General features: G+C 54.4%; 1 protein-coding gene across 3 annotated transcripts; it reads left to right on the top strand.

The window, feature by feature from the left end:
- The first annotated feature begins 8,634 nt into the window (after positions 1–8,634).
- BLACAT1 (BLACAT1 overlapping LEMD1 locus) lies at positions 8,635–21,954 on the top strand. Of its 3 annotated transcripts, none has more exons than XM_084795504.1 (2): positions 8,635–8,697; positions 16,586–21,954. In XM_084795504.1, the coding sequence occupies exon 2, from the start codon at positions 16,622–16,624 to the stop codon at positions 16,721–16,723; it is 102 nt and encodes a 33-aa protein (XP_084651630.1). In that variant the 5' UTR covers positions 8,635–8,697; positions 16,586–16,621; the 3' UTR covers positions 16,724–21,954. The 3 variants fall into 3 exon arrangements, with proteins under 3 accessions (XP_084651630.1, XP_084651628.1, XP_084651629.1); XM_084795502.1 differs by lacking the exon at positions 8,635–8,697 and adding an exon at positions 9,231–9,314; XM_084795503.1 differs by lacking the exon at positions 8,635–8,697 and adding an exon at positions 13,334–13,471.
- The last annotated feature ends 242 nt before the right edge of the window (positions 21,955–22,196 follow it).

The raw sequence follows: 22,196 nt of genomic DNA, 5'->3' as shown, positions 1-22,196 counted from the left end.
TGTCTCTTTGTGCTGGCTGATGAATGACTGCCCTGTCCTGGCCCAGGACTCAGTACCTGCAGGTAACTGGAGAAGGCGCCCTCCCTCACTAGGTTTGCCCCTGCTGTTTTCAGCTTTCCTGGGGGCCTCAGGCTGCCAGGCAAGAAACTGCCTTACTGAGCTCGAGAGAAGCACAGCACAAATGTCCAGGCCCAAATTCTTCCCACCCATCCTCTCTGGACACAAGGGCCGACTTGGGAGGCGGCCCAGACCTCACTACTCCGTGGCACCCTGACTCTTCTGTTCTCTGGTGAGATTTTTGGGTCCCTCAATAGAGCAGTGTGTTCTGTGGATACAGCCTCCCTCTGTGACCCAGGGTTTGAACTGTAGAGATTCTAGACTAGAAAATATGAGAGCTGGTTCACCTGTGCTTGGGTTGTGTGCAAACTCCCAGGCAACGTTCACTTTCTAAAGAGACTGTGATTTTCCTCAACAGCACACCTTGGTACTGGTACTTCAAACTACAAAACCCCACCCAGTTCAACAAAGGTGCATGAAGCGTTGTTGTTATATTGTTTTACTGTCTCATAAAAAAAAATGCTGCATTGTTTATTTGGCACAGGTAATACAGGCACTGCTGTGCAACTGCTAAACAATAAGGCATAAAATGTAGGTAACTGTCCCCACCCAGTCCTTCCCAGAAGTCACTACTGTTCCCAATCAAAGGCTTGGGTGGCTTTCCACAGATACTTGACGCATGTTACAACTTCTGACTTTACAAGAACCTCCCATGTAGTGTGAGTACCATTTGGCGGATGAAGGAATCAACTATTGCTCAGAGAGACTAAGTGAAGAGCGTGTAGTCACAGCGGCAAAATCCAAAGCCAAAGTTCGTTCGGTGTTCCCAGCAACTAATAGTCTTGAATTACCCCCCCCCCCTTTTCTCTCAGGGCAATCTAGACTCAGGGGTGTCGTGGTTGGGATGAGAAAGGGTGTGCAGAGCCCTGTCCCAGGTGCTGAAGGCTCTGGCAGAGGCAGAGGCCCCCAACCTAAGTCCTCATCTTGCCCACTGACGGCAGCGGGAAGGGATACCTGATCGCAGAGGGAAGACGGACAGCCAAATACTGAATGGGCACGGAATCTGTTTGTGGTACCAGGCAGGTCATTCTCTCTTGTTGACTCAGTTTCTCATTTATCTGGGGGACAGAAACTTAGTTGCAGGACTGTTGTGAGAGCCCACAACGGAGGAAGAACGGAGCTAGCAAGCTCTCCCAGCTCGTGGAAAGGAGCGCAGGCCACTGCATGGCAGCTTCTCCCACATGATGGCCCAGGTGTTACAGGACGAAGTGCTGTGAGCCTCTCCGATGTCTGGATTAGCAAACACCCATCATCTGGCTCAGCCGCAGCCTTTGGATACCGGCTGATTTAAAAGATAGCAATACAGGACTGAGCCTGTATTTCCCTAATTTCGCCAGGCCCCCCTCCCTCTGTGCATCCTGTCTATAACGTGGCCATTTGGTTGCCCTTGAACGAACAGTTACCAGCAGCCCATGGACCTACAAATCTCTCTGCTTAGAACTCTTTTTTCCCCTTCCTTATCTCATCTTCGCATCCTTTATCTCTTCCTTTCTCAAAGAAACCTTTCTGGGCTCCTCATTGCACACACACACACACACACACGCACACACACGCACACACACTAGCTTCTATCACACCAATGGCCATCTTGCCACCAGACTGTGCGTTCCAGGGGACTGGGCACCAGCATTTCCTCAATGATTAAGCTCACAACCTGGCATACTAAAATCATTTGTTGCATGAATTGACTGAAGCAAAACGAATCGTTTTTTGCTTCTGGGCTTCAGACCTTGTCTAAACAGTAGAGGGGCACCATCGCCCAGGCTGGGCTTTGCCTCTTCTTGCTCCTTTGCTTGGTACTCCTCCTTGGTGCCTCCTTAGTTGATGCCACAGCACACAAGCTGGTCCTGGATGTTGCTTGTTAAACAAATGAATGGGTCCTTGGCCAGGAGCTCCTCGAGGGCATTTCCTGTGCGAGCAAGTTTTAAGTTCTGTTCCCTGGAGGGTCCAAGGCAGGCCTAGGAAGTGTGCAGCTACCTTGGGTTGGAGCTGAACAGGTTGGAGGAAATACAGACGTAACCTTTCTTTCTCACTGTTGCCCTGTGGGAAAGGAGGCCCTCTAAGCCCTCTCTGGTTGTGATGGGTGAGACTCAAGTGTTGGCTCTCAGCTACGCAGCACTTTCTCTTTCAGAGTAGGGGGTGTGAGGGGAAAGAGGAGCGATACCAGCTCTAGATCCCCGAGACTCCCCCCTCCCCGCCCCCCATTCCCCAGCCTCCTGTCCCCAAGACACCAGCCAGATTGGGAAGGGACTCGGGGTCAGGCTAGGTCGGAGGAGGGGCGGCGTAGCCAGACGGCTCGTGTCCTCTGGTGTCTGGAGCCCAACCCTGGGCTCTCAGCCCCGGCGATGGGAGGCGAGCCGGAGCTGTGCAGTGAATGCAAAGAGCTGGGCGAGCTCCCAGCCCGGCGCCGCCGACGGCGTCCTAAACCGCGGCCCAATGAGAAGACAGCAGATAATTTATTCTCTAATCCCGGTTCGGGTGCCGGGCGCGGGCGAGTGGCGTGGGCTGGGGGTGGGGTGGTCCCCTCGTCCTCTCTCCCGCTCCCGCGGCCACCCCTCCCCCGCCCGCGGGCTCGGGCCGCGCACACACACATTTCCTGACAATTAGCGAGCACACCTTGGCCGCGCGGCCTCCGGCAGCGCCGCAGCTTTTGTTTCCTGCCCGCCGGGCGCAAAGTTGTCGCTGCGCCGTGCTGCTCCGGCTTGCTGGCCGCCCGCCGCCGTCGGGGGGCGTGGAGGGCGGGTGGGCCGGGCGCCGGGCCGGGGCTAGGGGACCGCAAAAGAGAAGCAGAAGAAAAGTAAGGCAGCGCTAGCCCCTTCCTTTGTTACAGCCTGAGTGTGAGAGGGCGTGAGCGCGCGCGGGAGTGTCGATGCGCGCCAGGCGGTGCGTGTGAGTGTGCGTGTGTGCGCGCGCGTGTGCAAGGGCGCGCGTGTGTATGCGGGTTGGGACCCGAAGGCGCGAGGCGGCAGCGCGGGCAGATAGCGGACCCGCTTCGCGGTCTTTCTTGCCCGCGCAGAACTCGGGTGTGCCGGCAGGTAGCCGGCCGCTCCGGCTCTTCCCGGGACGCAGTTCGCCACTGCTCTCAAAGGGAAATCCAACCCGGGTCCCCATCCAGCGGGCAGCGGAATGGGACAAGGGCTGGAGGGAGCGGCCCCCGAGGGTCTGACTCGCCGCAGGGGTCGCCGGAGGTGCAGGGAGTCCCGGGAGGAGCGGGAGACGGCCCCTGCGAGCCCCGGAGGGCGCGAGGTTTTGGAGGTGGTTTGTGGGGCCTGGGAGCGAGCGGGAGAGGGGCGGGGGCGAGACGAAGTATGTCTAAATGCCAGTTCCCTGAAGTTCAGCGCGTCGGTTGTCATTTTGTCCCTTAATGCATATTTATGCCGTGCCGAAATAGGCTTCATAATTAACTCCTGGAGTCATCCGCAGAGGTTAAAGGGACCCCGAAGATTTGTGCATTGATTGGGTACCCAGGCAGTGTGTGTGTGTGTGTGTGTGTGTGTGTGTGTGTGTGTGTGTGTGTGTACACGCGCGCGCGCCCCGTGCGAACCCATTGAGAAGAATAATTATTTTTCTCCGCTGGAAGCTTACAGCAGAGAATCAGACGAGGAGGGAAGAGAGAGGTTGGAGAGGGAGAGGGAAAGAGGGAGACAAAGGAAGTGAGTGCAAGAGAGGAGCCGGCTCAGCATCCGAACTGTGAGTACTGAGCGGAAAACAGGCGGAAAGTGCTGGGAGTCGGCGACCCCTCTGCGGGCCGGGTTGGGGGCCGGGAACCGCCGAGGACTGGTGCCTCCGCCTTGGGTTGGGTAGGGGCCCCTCTAGCTCCCGTAGGCTCACTTGAAAGCCAGCTCTGACCCGCTGCCGCCTGCGCCAACAACTGCCCTGGCTAGGCAAAAAGGAAGCCCCCCACCCAGGCTCCATATAGCCTTTGTTCTTCTAAAGGATTTCACAGCTCGTAGGTTTCAGGAGGGAAATGTGAAGCAGCTCGCTCTCTTAAGCTTCAGTCTACCTCCCCTGGCTGAGCGAAAGCCACTCTCCGGGCTTCCCCCCTCTTCTCTGCGTGGTGGAATGCGATGAAGAAGAGGGCCGTAACTGAGGCAGGGACCAGGACTTTGTGTCACCTGTGCATTTGTTTGGCACATAGAAAGGAGAAGCGGCGCTGTCTGGTACCCCAGGAGCAGAGAGAGGTCCTGGCAGCCCTTGTGCAGGAGGCTGGGAGGAGCCATGTCCAGTGCAAAACCACCAACTCCAGCGACTGTGAGGCAAACATGTACCCAGGAGGAGGGGGACACCAGCTACTTCATTTGCCTTCCAATCTTTTCCAGACGTTGTGCCTTTGGGGTCTGATAGGATCTCTAAGCCTTGAGCTTCCTCCTACCCCTCTTCCACTTTGTGGGGGGCCTTGCATACCTAAAATGGGCCGCAAGAGAGGCCACCCAGGAGGAGGAACCCGGTCTGGAGTAGAGGCCCAGCAAGGCAGCCTTGGCGAGGAAAGAGATACTCCCCTTCCTGAGAAAGGGGCCCTGAACACGGTTAGCGTGCCCCTTAGGAAGGTCCCTGCCAGGAGAGGGCGCCTGGGGGCCGGAGGGAGAGCCCTCCTTCCCAACCAACATCCATGGCCTCCCTTTGGAAGGAAGCATCTGTGTTCAGACCTCAATCAATCTTCATTAGCAGATTCTTTTCTCCTGGTCAGATCCAATCTTTCTCGGTGAATTTCAAAAGGTGCTTTTCTCTGCCAGTCAACAATGTAGTTCAGGGCTAACTCAGCAGGGGAAGCCAGCTCCTTGGTGACTGGGTTCTACCTTGTGAAAGAAGGATTGTCCCCCAGGAAGTACCCATGGCATCAGTTTGTCGACTTAGACCATCAAGGGTGCCTCAGCTCGGGCACAAGGCTGGAAACAAGCTTTACTTTCCAGATTGTCCAGTCTTACACTCAGCTACCTCCGACCCCTGGCGAGGCTTCCTCCAAGGGGTTTCTGGGCACCTTCTGCCGTCTTGCCATGCATACACTCCTGGATAGGAGTATCCAGGAGGCAGGCTTCAGGAAGTAGGGCCATTCTAAAGACATGAAGAGGACACAGAGGCCTGACAGTGGGTGTGGCCACGTCTAGCCTGTCCCACGGAGTTATGTCATAAGACTGATGGATGGATGCCTTGGGCAGCTCTTATTTACAGTCATGTACGGTGGCTTGTCCCACTGGACTGCCAGCCTGAGCCCTACCCCAGGGTCCTGCACAGTGTTTGACCCATTGTATGTGGTGCTTGATGCATGTTCATTGAAGGAGTAGCTGTCCCCATATGCCTCATCATCTTTTGAGGGCGAGGGGACATGCCTGAAAAGGCAGAACTAGGCTTGGGCAGACATAAGAACATATAATATATATATATATATATATATATATATATATATATATATATAATATATTCATGATCTTCTCAGGCAAACTGCCTGCAAATTTGCCATATTTTTCTTTAATACCATGGCTGAGTGAGAGCCACAACTGTAGCCTGGGTCCTATGCTTGGGGAGCTTGAGCTCTGGTATCATAAACTCCTTGTCCTTTTCCTCCTATAATCCAGCTGACAGGCTTTGTAGGGCTTAGAGGGCTGGTGGTACCAAGGCTGGAGAGACCTGTCCCTCGGCTTCCATTCTTGCTGTTTCCTCCCGGCTTCTCTACTTTGTTTTGCTCCGGACTGTTATCAGTCTGTTCTTGGCCGCCTCCTCCACCTCCTTTTCTTCCTCCTCCTCTTCTCCCTTCTCCTCCAAGAGCCCAAGGACCTGCTGGGCTAAAGCTGCCTCTCTTTGGCTGGAAGTGTTCAGAAAAGAGCAACTGGAGAAAGCCCCTGGGCAAAAGAAAATGTACGCCTGACTTCCTTGTGGTTTCTTGTTCAGTGGAGCAGCACCCACCTCCTCCAGGAGGGCTCTCAAGCTGTTAAATGTTCGTGCTGTGGGGTAGAAATGGAGGGTGCACATGACAGACTCAAACTACCTAGTGGCCTAAAGAGACGGCTGTCATCCTGTCCTCTGTGGCAAGCCCACTGCTGATGTGGTTCCAGTCCGGAGGACAGTGTACGGCAGCCTGCAGGTCCTTCAAGCCCTAGCTGCCTGGGTCAGTACTGGGCCAGGATGTATGAGGATGTTCTCACGGACTCATCCCTGTTGCTGGAGTAGAAGCAACAGATTGAATCTCCTGAGGTTCCTTTGAACCTTCAGCAGCACCTCCCACCATGGTGGGTGGAGTCGGATTGCCACCCTGCTCTTTACTGCATCCTGCAGTTTAGGACCTACCAAAGCACACAGGCTGAGGAGGGCAAATACCTTACTTACTATCTTCTCAATGTCCCATCACTCTGCCACCATGGACTGAAACAGCTCTTCTGGGCCCAAAGTACCTGCCCCCCGCCCCAGAAGACACATAGTTTAAAAAGAACCTCTGAAAATTACTTCCATGAGCCTTGATGGAACCATAAGGTTGATTAATTGAACTTATAAAAGACCACACGAGCATCCCGTTTATTATGGGCCCCACTGGGTGTCTGTCCCGTATGAGTCCAGCGAACGGTTGGGCACACGTGTTTGGCTGTCTCTGGGAACACTGATCTCCTGGTCACTGTGGAAACGGTGGTATTCTACTATGATTGGGCTAGAGTCTATCCCTGGCCCTTCTCTCTTGCAGAGAGCTGATGTTTCATTGGCCTGTCCCCACCTCTCTCCTATGAGAAGCTTGCTGTGCTTGTTTGGCTCTGTAGTTTGTCAATCCCAAGACCCAACTGTAACCGGAAACCCTTTGAGGAAAGTGTTAGAGGGAATCCCTGAAAAGCTAGCACTCTCCCAGCGACACAGGTTTCAGTTCTAGCTGGACCTGGGTCCCCCAGTTTGTGCAGAGTTGAAGAAAGGGGACCCTTCCCACCCTCAGTGTCTGCCTTCTCCACAGGCTGAGAGAGGGCCCCTGTGGGACCGCGTTAGGCCTGTATACTGGGTCCTCTTCCTTCCTCAGTCCACACAGGCTCCCTCATTCTTCTGTTTCCTAGCACTCTCGAGCGAGTGCCACTTCAGCCCTTGTACTTTTATGCGCTCTTCTCTTTCCTCCCTTCACACGCCTCCCTTATCACACATCTCTAGTAAAAGGCTGCAGCGGGGGAGGCGGGGCAAGAAAGCCTCAGTTTCTTAGCTGTAACTATAGTGTTGACATACTGGATATAGTTAATAGACGCCGGCTGCATGCAGGAGTTTCCCCTCAAAAAAGATGAGCTCCCTTTACTTGTGGAAGGTGTGACATTCCCGTGTCCCTTCACCTGCATGCGGTCTCTCTCAGCGTCTGCTCTGCCTCTACCATACTGCTCCCTGCCTCTGCCTCTCACCTCCTTTTTTCTTTCCTCCCTTCTTTCGGGCCCCTGCCTACCCTCTCCTAGCACCTGCCACAGGCCGCAGGGTTATGCTGCCAAGGGCAGGGCATGGCTGATGGCAGGCAGTCTCGGCTTCTCATTAGAGGCCCAAGAATGTGTGGAGTCATGAGGGACGGTGAGAGCCAGCAGCGGGAAGAATGGGGCCTCTGTGAAAACAGCACTTCCCCAAATCCTGGGCTTAGCTGAACGGAACACCTGAAGCCTCACAGAGTCCCGCACTCTCTGCCTAAGGAGGTAGGCGCTGGAGACACGATGCAGGTAGGGCTCTTTTTAAACATTATGTTTACTTATTTGGTGAATATGTGTGTGTGTGTGTGTGTGTGTGTGTGTAGGCCATGTGACCCACAGCACACATGTGGAGGTCAGAGGACAACCTGGGGACCAAAGTCTGGGCATCAGCTTGGTGGCAAACAGCTTTTAAAGCTGAGCCTTCTAGACAATGCTGGTTTAGGCTCTTGAGTCGTAACGACTCCCGGAAATTCTGAGGATTGTGGAGAGACAGACCTGAGGATGTGATGAGGCAGGACCAGGAGACACTCCAGTGGCCATGTGTGTGGTGGCCTCTATGTAGAGCGGATGTGCCTTTGGCTACCTGGGCTCAGGCTCCCAACGCAGGCAGAGCTGTAGGCTTAGGGGTGAACTCTGAGGACAGGGATGGTAGAAATGGCACCTGTGTGAAAGGTTGAGTCCTTGGGCCTTGTACTGCCTTGGGGACAGAGAAAGCAGGTCTGAGGAGGCAGGGGCTTCCTGGCTAACTGAGCCAGAGACCAAAAGGCTGTTAAGACACACACACACACACACACACACACACACACACACACACACACACACACCATTCCAGAGCTTTCTTGGGGTTGGTCTGGTGCTCTGCTTCTGGCAGTCAGGATAGACTCCAGGAATTGGAGGCCACATACGAGCTGTCTGAAGAAGGGACAGCAATCCTGTGCTGACCTTTGATTTCTGGGGCAGGGGATGGTGAGAACTGGGGGGTGGGGGGGGAGAGAAAAGAGGAGGGGCCTGCAGGGAGCTGCCTCCAATCTCCTGCCAAAAATTAAACCATTAAAACAATAAAATAAAAAGCTGGAGGGGAGCGGCAGGGGAAGGAAGGAGAAGAAAAAGGAGATGGAAGAGGAGGGAGGGGACAAAACAGTCCCTCCACACCAATAGCCCGCCAGGGGATGTGAGTAATACTCCACTGGTTCAGAGGGAGTGAGATCAAAAGCAAGTAGATACAAGCGGTTTGTGCTTCACCAACCAGACAGCCAGAGGCTCAATGAGACCTTTGTTACCCCGGGGCCCAAGTCAGAGTGGAAGGGATACCTGACTGCCCGCCTGCTGGCTGCCCGCCCCCACCAGCCTGGTAGGGGGAGAGGCAGGTCATCAGAGAGTCAAGGCAAGTTGGCCACAGCCAGGTCCAGGCAAGAGTGGGTGGAGGAGGGAGGAGGAGGAGGAGGAGGAGGAGGAGGAGGCCTGGGCCAGGCGTGGAGCTTGGAGTGAGCAGAGGAGGGAGTGGCTGCCTGGGAGACAGGAAGTGGCTCTTCTGGAATTATAAAGGGAACTGGGGGGTTGGGGGGTGGGGGGAGAAGGGGTGCACCTGGTGAACCTGCCGTCCCAGGCCACTGGCGACTGTTCCTTGGCGGGAACTGTGGTTATTTAGTCTGGAGCACAGGGCTTTCAGTAGGTCTCAGAGCTGGAATTCTGGGGCCAAGGAAAGGAGAGAGGCTTACCTGAGCTGAGGACTGGTGGCCCATGAGTTCAAGTGTGAAACTGGGTGATGCCCTCCTCTTTGATGTTAAGGTAGGGTGAGTCTGGGGCGTGTGTGTGTGTGTGTGTGTGTTGTACTCTTCGTGCCCACTGGGAGTTCAGTTAATAGGGTTGCTTCCCTATTAACTGCAGAGAGCTACCCCAAGTCTGCAACTGGCACAGGCTGGTGGGAGGGGGGGTATAGGACTAAAGTAGGGTGCTAGCTGCTTGAAAGAGATAGAGTCTTATTAACTGGACCCCTCCCATGGGGGGGGAGGGGTGTCCTTGGGAGAGAGAGATCCAGATTGAGTGCCCTAAGGCTTTCCTGATTTTAGGTGAGAAGGTGCTTTTGGGGGCCCACTCCTTCATGGCAGGTGCCTACAGCTGACCCACAGTGGGAGAAGGGAGAGAAAATGATCTTGTGTTTAGAACATACTTTTGTGAGGGTCCTTAGACCTTGAGACTAGATGGACTGCGGAGAGCCGATCAGGTATTTACTTTATGATTCATAACAGTAGCAAAATTACAGTTTTGAAGTAGCAACAAAAACAGTTTTGTGGTTGGGGGGCCATCACCACAACATGAGGAGCTGTATTAAGGAGCTGGAACGTTGGGAAGGTTGGGGACCATTGGTTTAGACAATGGTGCAACTCCCTGCAACAGTTTGGGGAGTTTGAGCCACGGAGTTCAACACTTTTTCCTCCTCTAAGCTGCCGTCCAGGATAGGGTTAATTAAGCCTTACCCCCTCCCCCTCCCCCCCCCAAAATAAGAGCCCACTATGGGGCCTGGACATCTTGAAAAGATTGCTCTTGCTGGGTAGGGGAGAGGGTAGTTAGGGACCTGGGAAGGGGCTGGATGCTAATTAGAGGAATCCGAGGAGGTCCTTTATGGCCAGGAAGCTGCACCTCCCTGTACCCATATGAGGGCCATTGTGTGGGGCCTTTGAAGGGTTAGACTGGAAACTCATTACTGCCACAGCTTTAGTACTCTTGGGGCCCACCAGGTGGTGGGGGATGGTAAGAGAATGCAATGGTGTGGGGGGCGGGGGAGGCTTGGGCTCCCTGGGAGGCAAGGTGGAGAGGAGGGAGGTCTGAGACTCCCCAGTTTCCTGCTTTTTGAGAGTCCTGCCACTGGACCCCTCAGCTCTGCTGTGGCCTATGGCTTTTCATTCCTATGTGATTGCTGTTCCGAACTCATGTAGGGCTAAAAGCCATGGGCTACAGTGAGGGGCAAGCTCCTGAACTCCTAAACTTCCCTAAGGACCAGCCCAGCCGCAGCGGGCACCAGAGGGAGGCGCTGGCAAAGCTAGTAACTTTAGATTTGGGGCTAGGCTGTGTGGTCCTTGGTCACTTCTCCCCGGATTTGGTTGGTCCCTTCATTCTGAAGGGTTAGGCTGGTGAGTCTAGTGCGTGAGCTGCTCAGGTCTGACTAAGGAGCTGTTATCTTCTCTATTGGGGTCTGGCTTAGTAGAGATGTGGGGGCTGATATCAGCCTCAAAGGTGTGGGCCTTTCCTCTCTGTCCCACCATGTTCTGCATCTTGGCCTTTTCTTTCTCTCCCCACCCCCACCCCCAGTTCGAAATCCTGAGCTGCTCTTGTCCAGACATCTAGGTCTCTTTTGAGGCTGGAGTGGGAGCGTTCAGGCCGGCTACACTGGTGGCGGTGGTGGTGGTGGCGGTGGCGGTGGCGGTGGTGGTGGTGGTAATGGTGTGTTCTCAAACCTGGGAGGGCTGTAGCTCCACAGGGTAGCACGCTGGAGCCCAGAGTCCCTACCTTCTAGCTCTTACCTTGCCCCTGTGCTAGGTTCCTGGAGAGCAGTCCCTTTCCTGCTCCCGCCTCCTGGGATCTCAGCCTCTGCTTCTTCCACCAGCCTGGTTCTATTCCCGCTCTGTGATAACTGCCTGGCTCCATCCCTGCCATCCTGGGAAACTGCGCAGATGGAAGTAGAGCAGGCAGACTGGCTGGAATGGCAAAGGATTCACCCCACCTCCAACACTGGGCTCCCCGTTCCAGCCTGCCTAACATAGACCCCTGAAGGAGCACGACACACCGCGTGTGTTGTTGAGAATTGAAAGGCGGGTTACTGCCCCTGTCTTACTTACATGGAGCCTTCCTTTCCCCAGTCAGCAATTTACCAAGTGCCTACCGCACACCACAGCTCTAGCCTACTTGCCTATATTAACCTCCAAGAGAGCCCTCTTTACTATTAGCCCGTTTTATTTATGGGAAATCTAAAACACAAGGGTGCTAGGTAACTGGCTCAGTGCATATGGCTAATAAAGGAGGAGAGCTGGGATTTTTGAACCCAGATCTTTGGGTACCAGAACCTACCTATGATCTTATTCCACACGGGAGCTTGTGAGAATCAAACCAGTATGTTGGGGATACTCTGGTCTAGGTGGTACGCCCGTTCACCCGAGGGCTTCTTCCCTTGAGGCCTCCAGGGGATGCATGGCCTTGAATTGGACCCAGCTCCGTCACCCTTGGCCTACCACTGGTTTTCTTTATCCGGTGTGGGCAGAAGGGTAAAGCAGAACAACAAAAGCAAAGCCCAAGCCAGCTCAAGTTTTGCTGTGGCTACATCAGGCTACCTGGCCTCTTGGCTAGGCTTAGATAATGGACGGAGACTCAGAGGTGGCTGTCCTAGGCCCCTCCCTGCAGGCTCCTGCGTCAGCCTGTGTTTTTGCTGTTGTTGTTGTTGCTTTGGTCCAGGAACCTCTTGATTGGCTTCCAGTTCGGAAGAGGTACCGCCCCTGCCCTCTGTCTCAGGGCCTGTGTATGAATCCTGTTTCATGGTTTGACCTGGAAGGCCCCAGCATCCGGGTAGGGCTACAAGTGGATGGCTTCAAAGGTTCTATCTCTTGTGAAGCTCTAGCAAGACACCTAGTAGGTCTACACAATAAATATTATGGGAAGAAGTGTTGAGCTAGGAAAAAAGAGGTGCGAGATAGCCCCCTCTAGCCTGGGGCTTGGAGAGTTGGGTGCTGAGGTGTGAGATAGCCCCTCTAGCCTGGGGCTTGGGGAGTTGGGTGCTAATGTGGCATTATAACCTTGGTCCTCCTTTGCAGCCTTTGTGTCTTGCCACTGTGGGTGGGGCTGGCTTGGAGAAGATCCGCAGTGGCGCATCTCCCGTAGTCCTTGCCATCCTCTGAATAGGCAAGCTGGCCTCGTGCCCTCTTTCCCTGAGGATTCACAGAGCAGCCCCGCGTCTGTCCTGTCCCTGCCTGCAGACAGCTGAAACCAAAAATATCATAACTGAGCAATCTAAGTCTCCTACAGTCATCAGCTCGACCCAGCATGAGGCTCCCCTAGGGAGCCGGGTCCGTGTTTAACTACACTGAGAACAGGGCGAATTTCTCTGGTGATATTTGTCCATTGCTAGTGGAAATGGAATTCGATTGCTAAGCTTCACTTCTAAATGCAAAGAAGATTGGAAAGATTGCCGGCTCGTTCCCTCTTTCTAGGGGACACACCTTCGGCATCAGGCTCTTGGCTCCCCCCCCTCCCCTGCCGGGAGTCAGTGGTAAGCCTCTGCAGAGCCCCTGATGCGGGGTGCAAAAATATTACTTAAGGGTATTGTTATGCCGACCTTGCTCCCAGCTAGTGTGCTCCCTAAGTCCCACAGGACCACCGGTAAATCCTTGGCTGTCCTTGTAGTTTTGAAGAGGGGGCTTTTATTCTTTTTCAGTAGACAGACAAGCAAGAACCCAGGAGGGAAGGCTGTCCCTGCTGGCCAGGTACTGCGGCCTCTACAGGCCGTGGAAGGCAGAGAGGCCTTGGCTCCCAGGTCCATAGAGTTCCTTCTCCAACAATTCAAGAAGGGGTTAACTTCCAAGGAGAACACGGGTTTCTCCAGACGAGTGCCCAGTGCCCAGCTTGGCGGATGGCAGCCCTGGGAAGAGGTCCTGGGAGCTGTAGTTTGTGCCACCACCCACCCTGGGTCTGCCTGTTTATCAGCACCGTCTTGCAGACTACAGTTCCCAGAAACCTGGAGGCCAGGCTTTGGTGGGGGGGAGGGAAGGGGTGGGTGTGTAGCAGGGAGATGTCTGGGGAGAGCAGAGGGAGGAGGTGGGAGAAAACCCAATTCACCCCCTTCCTTTTGAATTCTTTCTCCTGGTGTGTCTGCTGCACCGCCTGAGCTAATCCCCAAATCCGGTCTCCTAAGCTGCAGCTGCTTCCCCTTGCTGGGATGAATGGCTCAGGGAGGGAAGGTGAATTCATATTTTAATTACCGAGGCTCGGGTGCGGAGGGCACAGGGGGAGGGGGTGGCGGCTTCTGCATTGTTTCCCCGGGGCTGAGGGCACCCCTCCTCACTGAGTCATTTCTGCCAGTTACCTGGGGTGGGTCTTGCTGGAAGTGCTTCACCTCCTGCCTTAGGAGGTGAGGGGATTGGGGTGAGAGAAACAATTGTCAGAGACCCCTGGCTTGTCCCAACACTTTTGAATATCGTATATCCCCTTATCCCCCCCTTCCCCGCCCCATTCGATGGAGGGTGTTGCCAAAACTCTAGAGGCAATGAGGAATTTTAGGTCTGCCTAAAGCCCAGGCTTCCTCCTTGTTTTAGACATGCTTTCTTAAAAGCCCCTTGGTCCCCCCCCCACTTGGTCAGGTTCTTCTGACTACCTCACTTCCCCTTGAGGTGGGGAGGGTCAGGGGAAAGTGTGGCTAAGAGAGGGAATGTGGGGGTGAAGCCCAAGAGCAGGCAGGGGTGAGTAGTGAGGCTGGGGACCTAGAGGAGGGTTGGGAGGTGGATGTTCTGGGGGCTTGGCATCTCTGCTGCTTGGTTCCCACAAAGGTACGTGGCAGAGGGACATCTTGGCCATTTGACCCTAGACCATCCTGTACTGAGCTGGAAAGAGTCAGGTAGAGAGAGGGGTGGGGGTGGGCAATAGGAGCAGTGGCTAGTGTCAGCCCCCTCCTTCACTTTGGAGTTTTCCAGAGCGCTTTGCCCATTCCTTATCCACTCTTGAGGTAAGAATGGCTTGTGTGAGGAATGGGGGGGGGCTTCTATTGGAGCAGAGATGGGGGGAGTATTCCAGGGTCTGTATGACCCAGTAGAAGGGTCATGGGATCTGTCTTCTCCAGGAGGCCTCCAGCCCATGTTGGAAGCAAAGCCTACTTACCGCCTAGTGTGGAGGATGCCACCAGGGAAGGGAGAGCAAGCCTGCTAGGGCAGAACACTAGTGCAGAGATTTGGCAGCACAGCTCAGGTCCCTGCTGGTGGGGCCTCTGGAGAACAGAAATGAGGCCACGGCCCTCAGGCACTGGGACATGGAGTTCTCTGCTCCATGCCTTCCTCACTTTGGGCACCGGGTCTAGTCGCCTTTGTGCCCAGGCTTCCAGGCCTTGGAGTTAGTTGTACCACTATAGGGGACCCCTAGCAGGGTGACAAGAAACCAGAGGACTTAGAGCCGAGAACCGGTGGTTCCGTGCCTCGTTCTCGCTGCCCCTGGGAGCAAAGGGCCTGGGGAGTCTCACTAAGCAGCTGTAGCTGCCCGGGCGGAATCACTTTTTAGTGCTTCCTTCCTGTGCCAGATAAACCCTTGGCCCTCGTACACCTGCCTCAACTTTCTCCAAGGGGATCAGGAAGGATGGTCAGTGTTTTCATCACCCTCTAAGGTGATGCGTCTGACGACTTGAGGGTGCTTTCTGGATCAGAGGGTACCCTTCGCATACACCCCAGCATGGAGTGTGTGCAGTCGCAGTTACCGATGACAGGGGACCCCCCCCCACCAGCTCTCCCTCTCTGCCAGGGCTCCCAGTACCCACGTATTCCCTTAGGTTTGGACTCTAAATGTCAAACCTTGACTAGCAGAAAAGACAAGAAGAGGTCCAGAGAGACACAGCTACCTCCCAGGATGACAGTATGCCCACCTCAGAGTCAAGAATAGGCCCTAGCGTGGACACCACCCTACGCCAGGCTTGTCATGAGAGGGCTCCAGAGATTGCTGCGGTAGATAGATCTAGAAATATAGTAGTTGTGTCTCGGTTCTATCTATATATATCCTAGAGACTGCTCTTGCTCACTATATATACTCCACCAGAGTGGGTGTGTAAGTGGTGCTGGAAAGCAGGTTATTAAATAGCAGCCTGCCTTCCTACCCGTGCTGACTCAAACTGGGCCTCCTGCCCATCCAGCTGGTCACTGGAAATGCAGCCTCGCTATTAATTACAGTGATTGGGTGTATTACCAAGGACTGGGAAGTGGATCCTGAAGGGAGCAGCTCCACAGCAGGCATTGGGCTGTGCAGGACAAGCATGCTAAACGTTCGTCCTGAAGGAGTTCCTCAAGAGAGGGGGGACGGGTCACTTCACAGGTGTGCCTTGAGTGGGGCCTGGCACCAACTGTGCCATCTCTGCTGGAGATGGGGAGGGGGTGCCTTGTGCTTCATTATGCTAAACCCTCCGCCCTAGACACCCCACCCCACCCCCGCCTCAACATGTTCCTTCCCTTATTGAGCCTTGTTCACCTGCTTTCTCCCAGTGTTCTTCCTAGACAGAGGAGCCATTCACACTGTGTGTGCGTGGCTGGGGTGTTGGCCTGATCACTGGGTAGGGTGCCTGCCTTCCTGTTCCAAGCTGCACTGCCTTGAACCAACTGGAAGGCATCTCTACTTCTCTTACAGTAGGATTGTATGGGGAAATTGGAAGTGAGTTGATAAAGGGCATGCCTCCCCAGCCTAAACCACTAACCTCATCCAGACCCCTGTGTTCTGCTTCAGACTGACTGGGGGTAGGGTGGGGTGGGGAGCAGTCAGCCCTTTATGCAGTGCAGGATGCACTAAATACAAAGCCTGTTGGCTGAAGACACCCACATACACACCACCCCTACATGACCAGGCTGGCGTTAGGGTTTTATGTTTGTCCCATACAGACTTCCCTAAGTGTTTCAGACAAGTTGGGATTGTTAGAGAAAGGCAGAGATCCTTCAGTCCCACATCTGGAGGGTTGGCTGCATGACCTCCAGAATCAAGTGGACATGTCACCCCGCCTCCACCTGATCCTGAAACCCGCATGAAAAGACGTGTCCAGGGATTGTTTTAGGCTTGCTCGATTCCTGCCTTCCAGCCCCAGCTGTGTGGGCCTGAGTGAGGCAGAAGGCTTGGGACAGCACAGGTGGCAGTTGGGCTTTCTTTTAGGGGTGCTGCCTATCAGTTCCACACGGAGCAGGAAAGGAAGAAGCTGAGCTTTGGTGACCAAACCCCTTTACACCCCTTTACTCGCCAGTTAGGGCGGGCAGTGGCCTCAGGGAGCCCTGAGGGGTCTGCGAGTGATAACCCCAGCTTGCTTTTCTCCCACTCTTCTACCCTGCCTTCCCCTGCAGATATCTGGTGAGCATTTCCCCAAGCCGGCCCAGGGCATGCCCCAGTTCACTTTCGCCTGTTTTTGTGGTCTTCACGGCTTCTGCAAGATGAAGAGGAAGAAGGAGGAAGGTCACAGAGAGCGGGAAACAGCGGTGTGAGCGGAAACAGGGTCCCCTCCCCCCTTGTCAGCTTTCACTGGATCCAAGTCTGAGGCTGCTCCCTGCTGTGGGGCTCGGCTGCCTGTCTTCCAGTCTTCGTTTAACTGGTACCTGACTAACCCGAGGACATCGGCCTCTTAAGCCTTCTTATGGCCACCCATATTAGCCTCCAGTCTCTTGTGTTCCCGGAGAGAGGCCTCAACTACCCAAGGACCTGCCACTTGCCTTCTGGAGACTGGGCAGCCTCCCTGGGACCAAGGAATGAGGTGCCCCCTCCCCGCAAGGCTGTTCTCAGGGCAACCTCTCCCATGAAGCTTATGTGGCCTTGGGAGAGGAAAACAGTTGCCAAATAGCAAAGTAGCTGCCCTTGCAAACCTTGGAGGGTTTGATGTATGGGGCAGCACCTTCAAGCACATGATGTTGGGGCCCCAGGGTCTCAGCCCCTTCCTTCCTTGCATCCTCTTGGGCCAAGTGGGCCAGGAATGAGATGGAGGGGTAGAGGTAGACATTTGAGAGGTCGCGCCGTGGGTGGTTCTTCTGTGTGTCACAGGTTAGTCTTCCCTCCGCTCTGGCCCTGACCTACGGTTCCAGGAAGCCTTCACGTCTTTGACACCGCACACAGATATGGGGAGGCCTTTCTCCAGGCACTAAGCCCCTCAGGGACTGTTCCCCAGAACTAGGCCGCCCCACTGCCCACATCTTGTTCTTTCACCCCCTGCTTCATTCCCTACCCCCGCCTCCGGACCGGAGACGGTATTATGCTGGCATGCGGCACCTTCCCAGCGCAGGGAACTCTGGGACTGCCCTTGGCTTGTCCCTCATCTTCCCAGCCCGCCGTCAACTTCCTGCTTCAGCATCTTGTGCCCCAGACCCATTTCGAGGAGTTCAGAAGCAAAAGAAAAAAAAGCATCCCCCACCCCCAGCTTTCTCCCTCTCTCCTCCCTTCACCCTCCTTCCCTGGCAGTGTGCCTGGATCTCTTGGGTGCTAGAGGGAGGGCTGGGACTTTAGAAGGAACTCTTAGCTGTAGAGAACCTTTACGCGGCTTCTGGTCCCATAGCCTGCCACCTTCCTCACTGGAGCCAGCAGTTTCACACAGAAGGGAGTCCATCACATCCCCACCACCATCAGGGACAGAACAGATGAACAAAGGCTACCAGGAGGGTCAGGGTCCAAGATGGAGGAAGGTCTGAATTCAGTGAGGGTCCCCTCTAGGCAGACAGGGAAGGCTGATCCTCTGGTCAGGGCTATTTCCTGGGCTTTCTGCAGGTTTGCTGGAATCAAGGTTGTCTTGGTAGAGCCTGCACACAGCTCTGGAGGCCTCTGCTCTATTCTCCACCGACTTTGCGCTTCTGCCTTCCCACCTGAACCACCCACTGTCTCTTATTTTCTTTTATAATCAAAGACTCATAAACAGGCCCTTCCCTTAAGGAAACAACAAGCTCCTGCAGTAAAGGCCAGCGGGGGTCACAAGGAACGAAACAAACTTCCCAGTTTCTTTGTCCTCTTAGATGGTGGAGGCCTTGGGTGAGGCAGAGATGGTGGAATAGCTTTTGAGGGGTACTTTGCTGCAGAGGCCAGAGATCCCTCCCTAAGTGTTGCTAGCTGCAGCCTGCCTTCAAGGCTGCAATCAGAGCCGGCTCTCTGGAACTGGAGGATGAAATCACATCCCCATCGCTAAGAGGCAAGAGGCAGGCGTTGGGTGTTAATGTCCCAACCACAGGACAGGTCAGAGAACTTAGGTTCGGGAGGGGTGTAGCAAGGCCCAGCTCTCTTGTGCTCTCACTTCACAGCCCTTGGCAGGGAGGCAGCCCCCAGGGGTTGCTTCACCCCACAAGAGTGCCCTTGGTGTGGTGGCGACACTGGATATCTTGAGCCCTCACTATAGGAACTGGGTGGTTCAAGGTTTTCAGAGCTTAGCTCCGGCCTCCCACCCCGCCTGCTTGCAGACCCACTGTCCTTGCTCCCTTCAGGATAAGGTGTAGCCTCGCTGCAGTAGGCGTGGCCTGAGTAGGAGGCAGTAGTAGCAGCTTGCAAACACACTTATTATTATTTTTTTGACTCCTTTCTCAGGGAGATGGGGCTTCTGTTCCTTTCAGCATCTAGGAAGCAGCTGGAAACCTGTTCCAAATTCTGCTTCTGGCTGGGTGGGTTCAGTCAATTTTGTATTTTCTGTTTGAAGTTCCCTTCCCCCTGCCAGCCCATGAGTCTCCACTGAGGTAGCCCTGTGCTCTTGGGGTGAGGTGGGTGCACACACCTTCCGTTCTTACAGCATGGCACTGGCCCTCCCTAGAAGGTGGGGCTCAGAGTTCCCCACTTAAACAGGGGTTCCACCTCTTGGGCTGTGGAGCTAGTCAATGGAGAGTGGGGTGCAAATGACTCTTGGGGTCCTTGGGACTGGAGTGTCTTCTAAGATCCTAGCCCAGGATCCCCTAGGGCTTCCTGTCTTAGCTTGAAGATAGTTGATTAGAACTGTCATTTCCTTTCTCCACTCCTAACGGAGGTAGGCGTTTTTTGAATGTAGTATATGAGTCCATAGAACTCTATAGAGAGATTGTTAATTTTTAGAAGAAAATAAAAAAAGCAATAATTTAACTTAAACAGTAGACATACAAGATGCAAGGAGCCCCGAGCCAAGAGCAGGTCTCGTGGGTTCTAGCCCTGCTTGAGTGCCAATGACCTGTGACCATGGATGAGGCAGGCCTCATTTCTTCAGCTGTAAAGGGGAGTGCACTGATGTCCTCTGAGTCCAGGTCTGTGGAATGTCAAGCATGCTGTGCCCCAGGGGGTGTGTTCTGAGGACAGCATGGCAAAGAGGGCAGGTTGGGGTAACAGGCAGATCTGAGATGTGGTGGAGTGTGGGGGAAAGTCCTAGGTCAGAGCTTCTAGAATGTTCCTCCAGTGAGGGCTGGGCCACCTCTGCCCTAGCAAGATGAAGGAGAGTGAGTCTGGCCTTCACTGTGACTCCAGGCCCATGACAGCAGTCAACTTTGTGCTCTCCTGTGGCCCAGCTGCTGAAGGATTCAGAAGGGCTCCCTGCTTGGGTTGACATTCTGCAGCTGCCCGTTGCCCATCTCTAAGATGGTGGAGCCGTCTTCCTCCTTTCCTCGAGTGGGATTTGTACGGCAGTGAGTGGGTGGGAAGCACTGGTGCTGCCTGTGGGGTGGTACAGCTTTCCTTTTCCTTGGTGTTCCTCCTTCACAGACTCCTGACAGCAGAAACTGTTTCCTCTCTCCCAGGGGTGAGTCCCCACTCCACATGGAGGGCGCATTGTATTGGATGTAGGCAGACATGGCTGAAACTTGGGAATAGATGGATACACACACACATACACACTTCCCACCTCAAAGACAGGCCTTTGCTAGGAAAGGGAGTCTGGACTGCCGTGGCAGGCAGGCTCCTTGCTGCTCCTTTAGGAAGTCCACCATTCATCCTGAAGGTTGTGACAGTGCCTGCCAAGTGATTGGCCTGACGGCACCTCAGGAAGCAGAGTCTTCTCTAGGAATGAACCTGCTGTATCTTCCGTACACAAGGAGGAACAGTCATAGTTGTTCCCACTGTCACCTGTTCCCAATACAAACCTACAATGTACATACAGTATGCGTTATAAGCAATCCAAGATCGGGAAGCCTGGCCTATCAGAACAAACCAGCTCTGGAATAGTCCGTGCGCACCCTGCTAGGGTTACTGCATAAGCCCCTTCTGTAAACTATCCCTGTGTGAACCCATCGGAATCTCAGATGAGGAGGAAACAGAAACATGGACTTTTTACCAGGGAGGGCTGGAGACCATACTATCCACAAGGTGAGCTAGCAGCTGCCTGGAGCAGCCTTATACCAAAGAAAACATTTCAGAAGGCAGGAGCCCTGTCCCCTGGCCAGTCTGAGCACTGGGAGAAACACCCAGGGTTTTCCTCATGGGCCTCTGGTCAGCTCCCTTCCCTGCTGGGGCAGCCTTCTCCCTCACTTCATGCCTGTGTTCCATCTGAGGGGCGGGAGGAATGCCAGCAGGGGAGATGGCAGGACCTAGACATATCCTCAGGACTCGCCCAGCCTCCCTTGCCATGGCAACGCTGCTATTTTTATCCTGTTGTTCATGATGCTCAAAGCTCTAGACTTTTCTCTGTTCCAGGAAGCCCAGCTGCCTTCTGCCCTCATCCCTCAGCATAGCGCCTTCTCACAGAGGCCCAAGGAGGGAAGGGGGACACATTTAAGTCATCCCTTAACCAGAGGGACCCATTTGGTTTGCCGGCTTAAATAAGCATTTTTGTTTTTTTCTGAGAAGTCAGAACGATGGTCAACCTGAGAGGCTGCTGTAGAGAAAATAGGAAGGGGCCTCTGCTCAGGATGTCTCCCCAGTGAGCCAAGACATGCGCGGCTGCCTCTCTTGGGGGACACCCTGTGTTGGCATAAGCAATATATAAAGAATTCTGCTTGGCTGGCTAGCAGTCAGCTAACCTAGTGATGCTGTTGGAATTTAAACTACTTCCCCTTCCATCCCTCTACCAAAGAGTTAGGACAAACGTCTAATCTACCCAAAGCAAGGCAGCATATCTTCCCCAGGCTAGAAAGCAGACGAGCCCCAATTTAGCCGCGTTCCCTTCAGGAGCTTGAAGCCCCGCCTCCACATCCTTGCAAGGTCCTGGGGACGTAGCCCAGGGCCTCAGAGCGACTAGACAAAACACTTCCCGCTGAGCAGCGTCTTTACCTTCCGTGGAGCATAGTGTGGCTCTGGAGGGCAGCTTTCAGCGAGAAGCGTTCTCAGCTGCTCCTCCGGCCCCCTCTCCAGGGCCCCGCCTTTCATTGATTGTCTTCCCGGGCCCGAATTCCACCACAGTGGCAGGGAATCCCTGAGACTCACTGGTGCTAACGGTCTCCTCCGTCTATGTGCTCCTATGCTGATCAGTGAGAGGTGAACCCAGCATGTGGGGTGGCTGGGTTGTGGGATACGTCCTATGTATACCCCTCAACTCCTTGACCCTGGAAAACAGGTCCAGCTCTCAACCCAGCAGACAGCGATCCTACACCTTGTTAACCTCTGCTTCGGTTGAGCTGAGTCCTGAATGGTTCGTTTTCCTAGGGTGACTGAGACCCATTTACTACGCCTTGTTGGTTTTTATTTCGGCTCTAGTTGCACGGTTTCCGAAATCTATGCATCTGGAGTAAGCACTTTTCTGGTCGCCACCGAAGAGCATGCTGGCAGATTCTGCTCCGATAATTGCTGTAATAAACACACTTTATTACATACGTCCCTTTGCAGCGAGTGAATTATGTTGTCAAGGCATGCGGTGCCTCCGTGTTGATTTCACGCTATAATACATCGTAGCGGAAGCCAAACGTGTTCCCACCGATCTGAGAGGAGGGAGAAAGGAGCTGGGTAAGAAAGTCAGCAGTGTGTGCACAGGCGGTGAGGCCGGGGGGTGGGGGGGGGGGAGCGTTGAAGAACACCTAAGGTATTCTCATCCCCATTTGTGCT

Source organism: Acomys minous (genome assembly GCF_964271855.1).
Source record: "Acomys minous genome assembly, chromosome: 1".
Classification (NCBI taxonomy): Eukaryota; Metazoa; Chordata; class Mammalia; order Rodentia; family Muridae; genus Acomys; species Acomys minous.
This window is presented reverse-complemented; position numbering and strand designations above follow the sequence as displayed.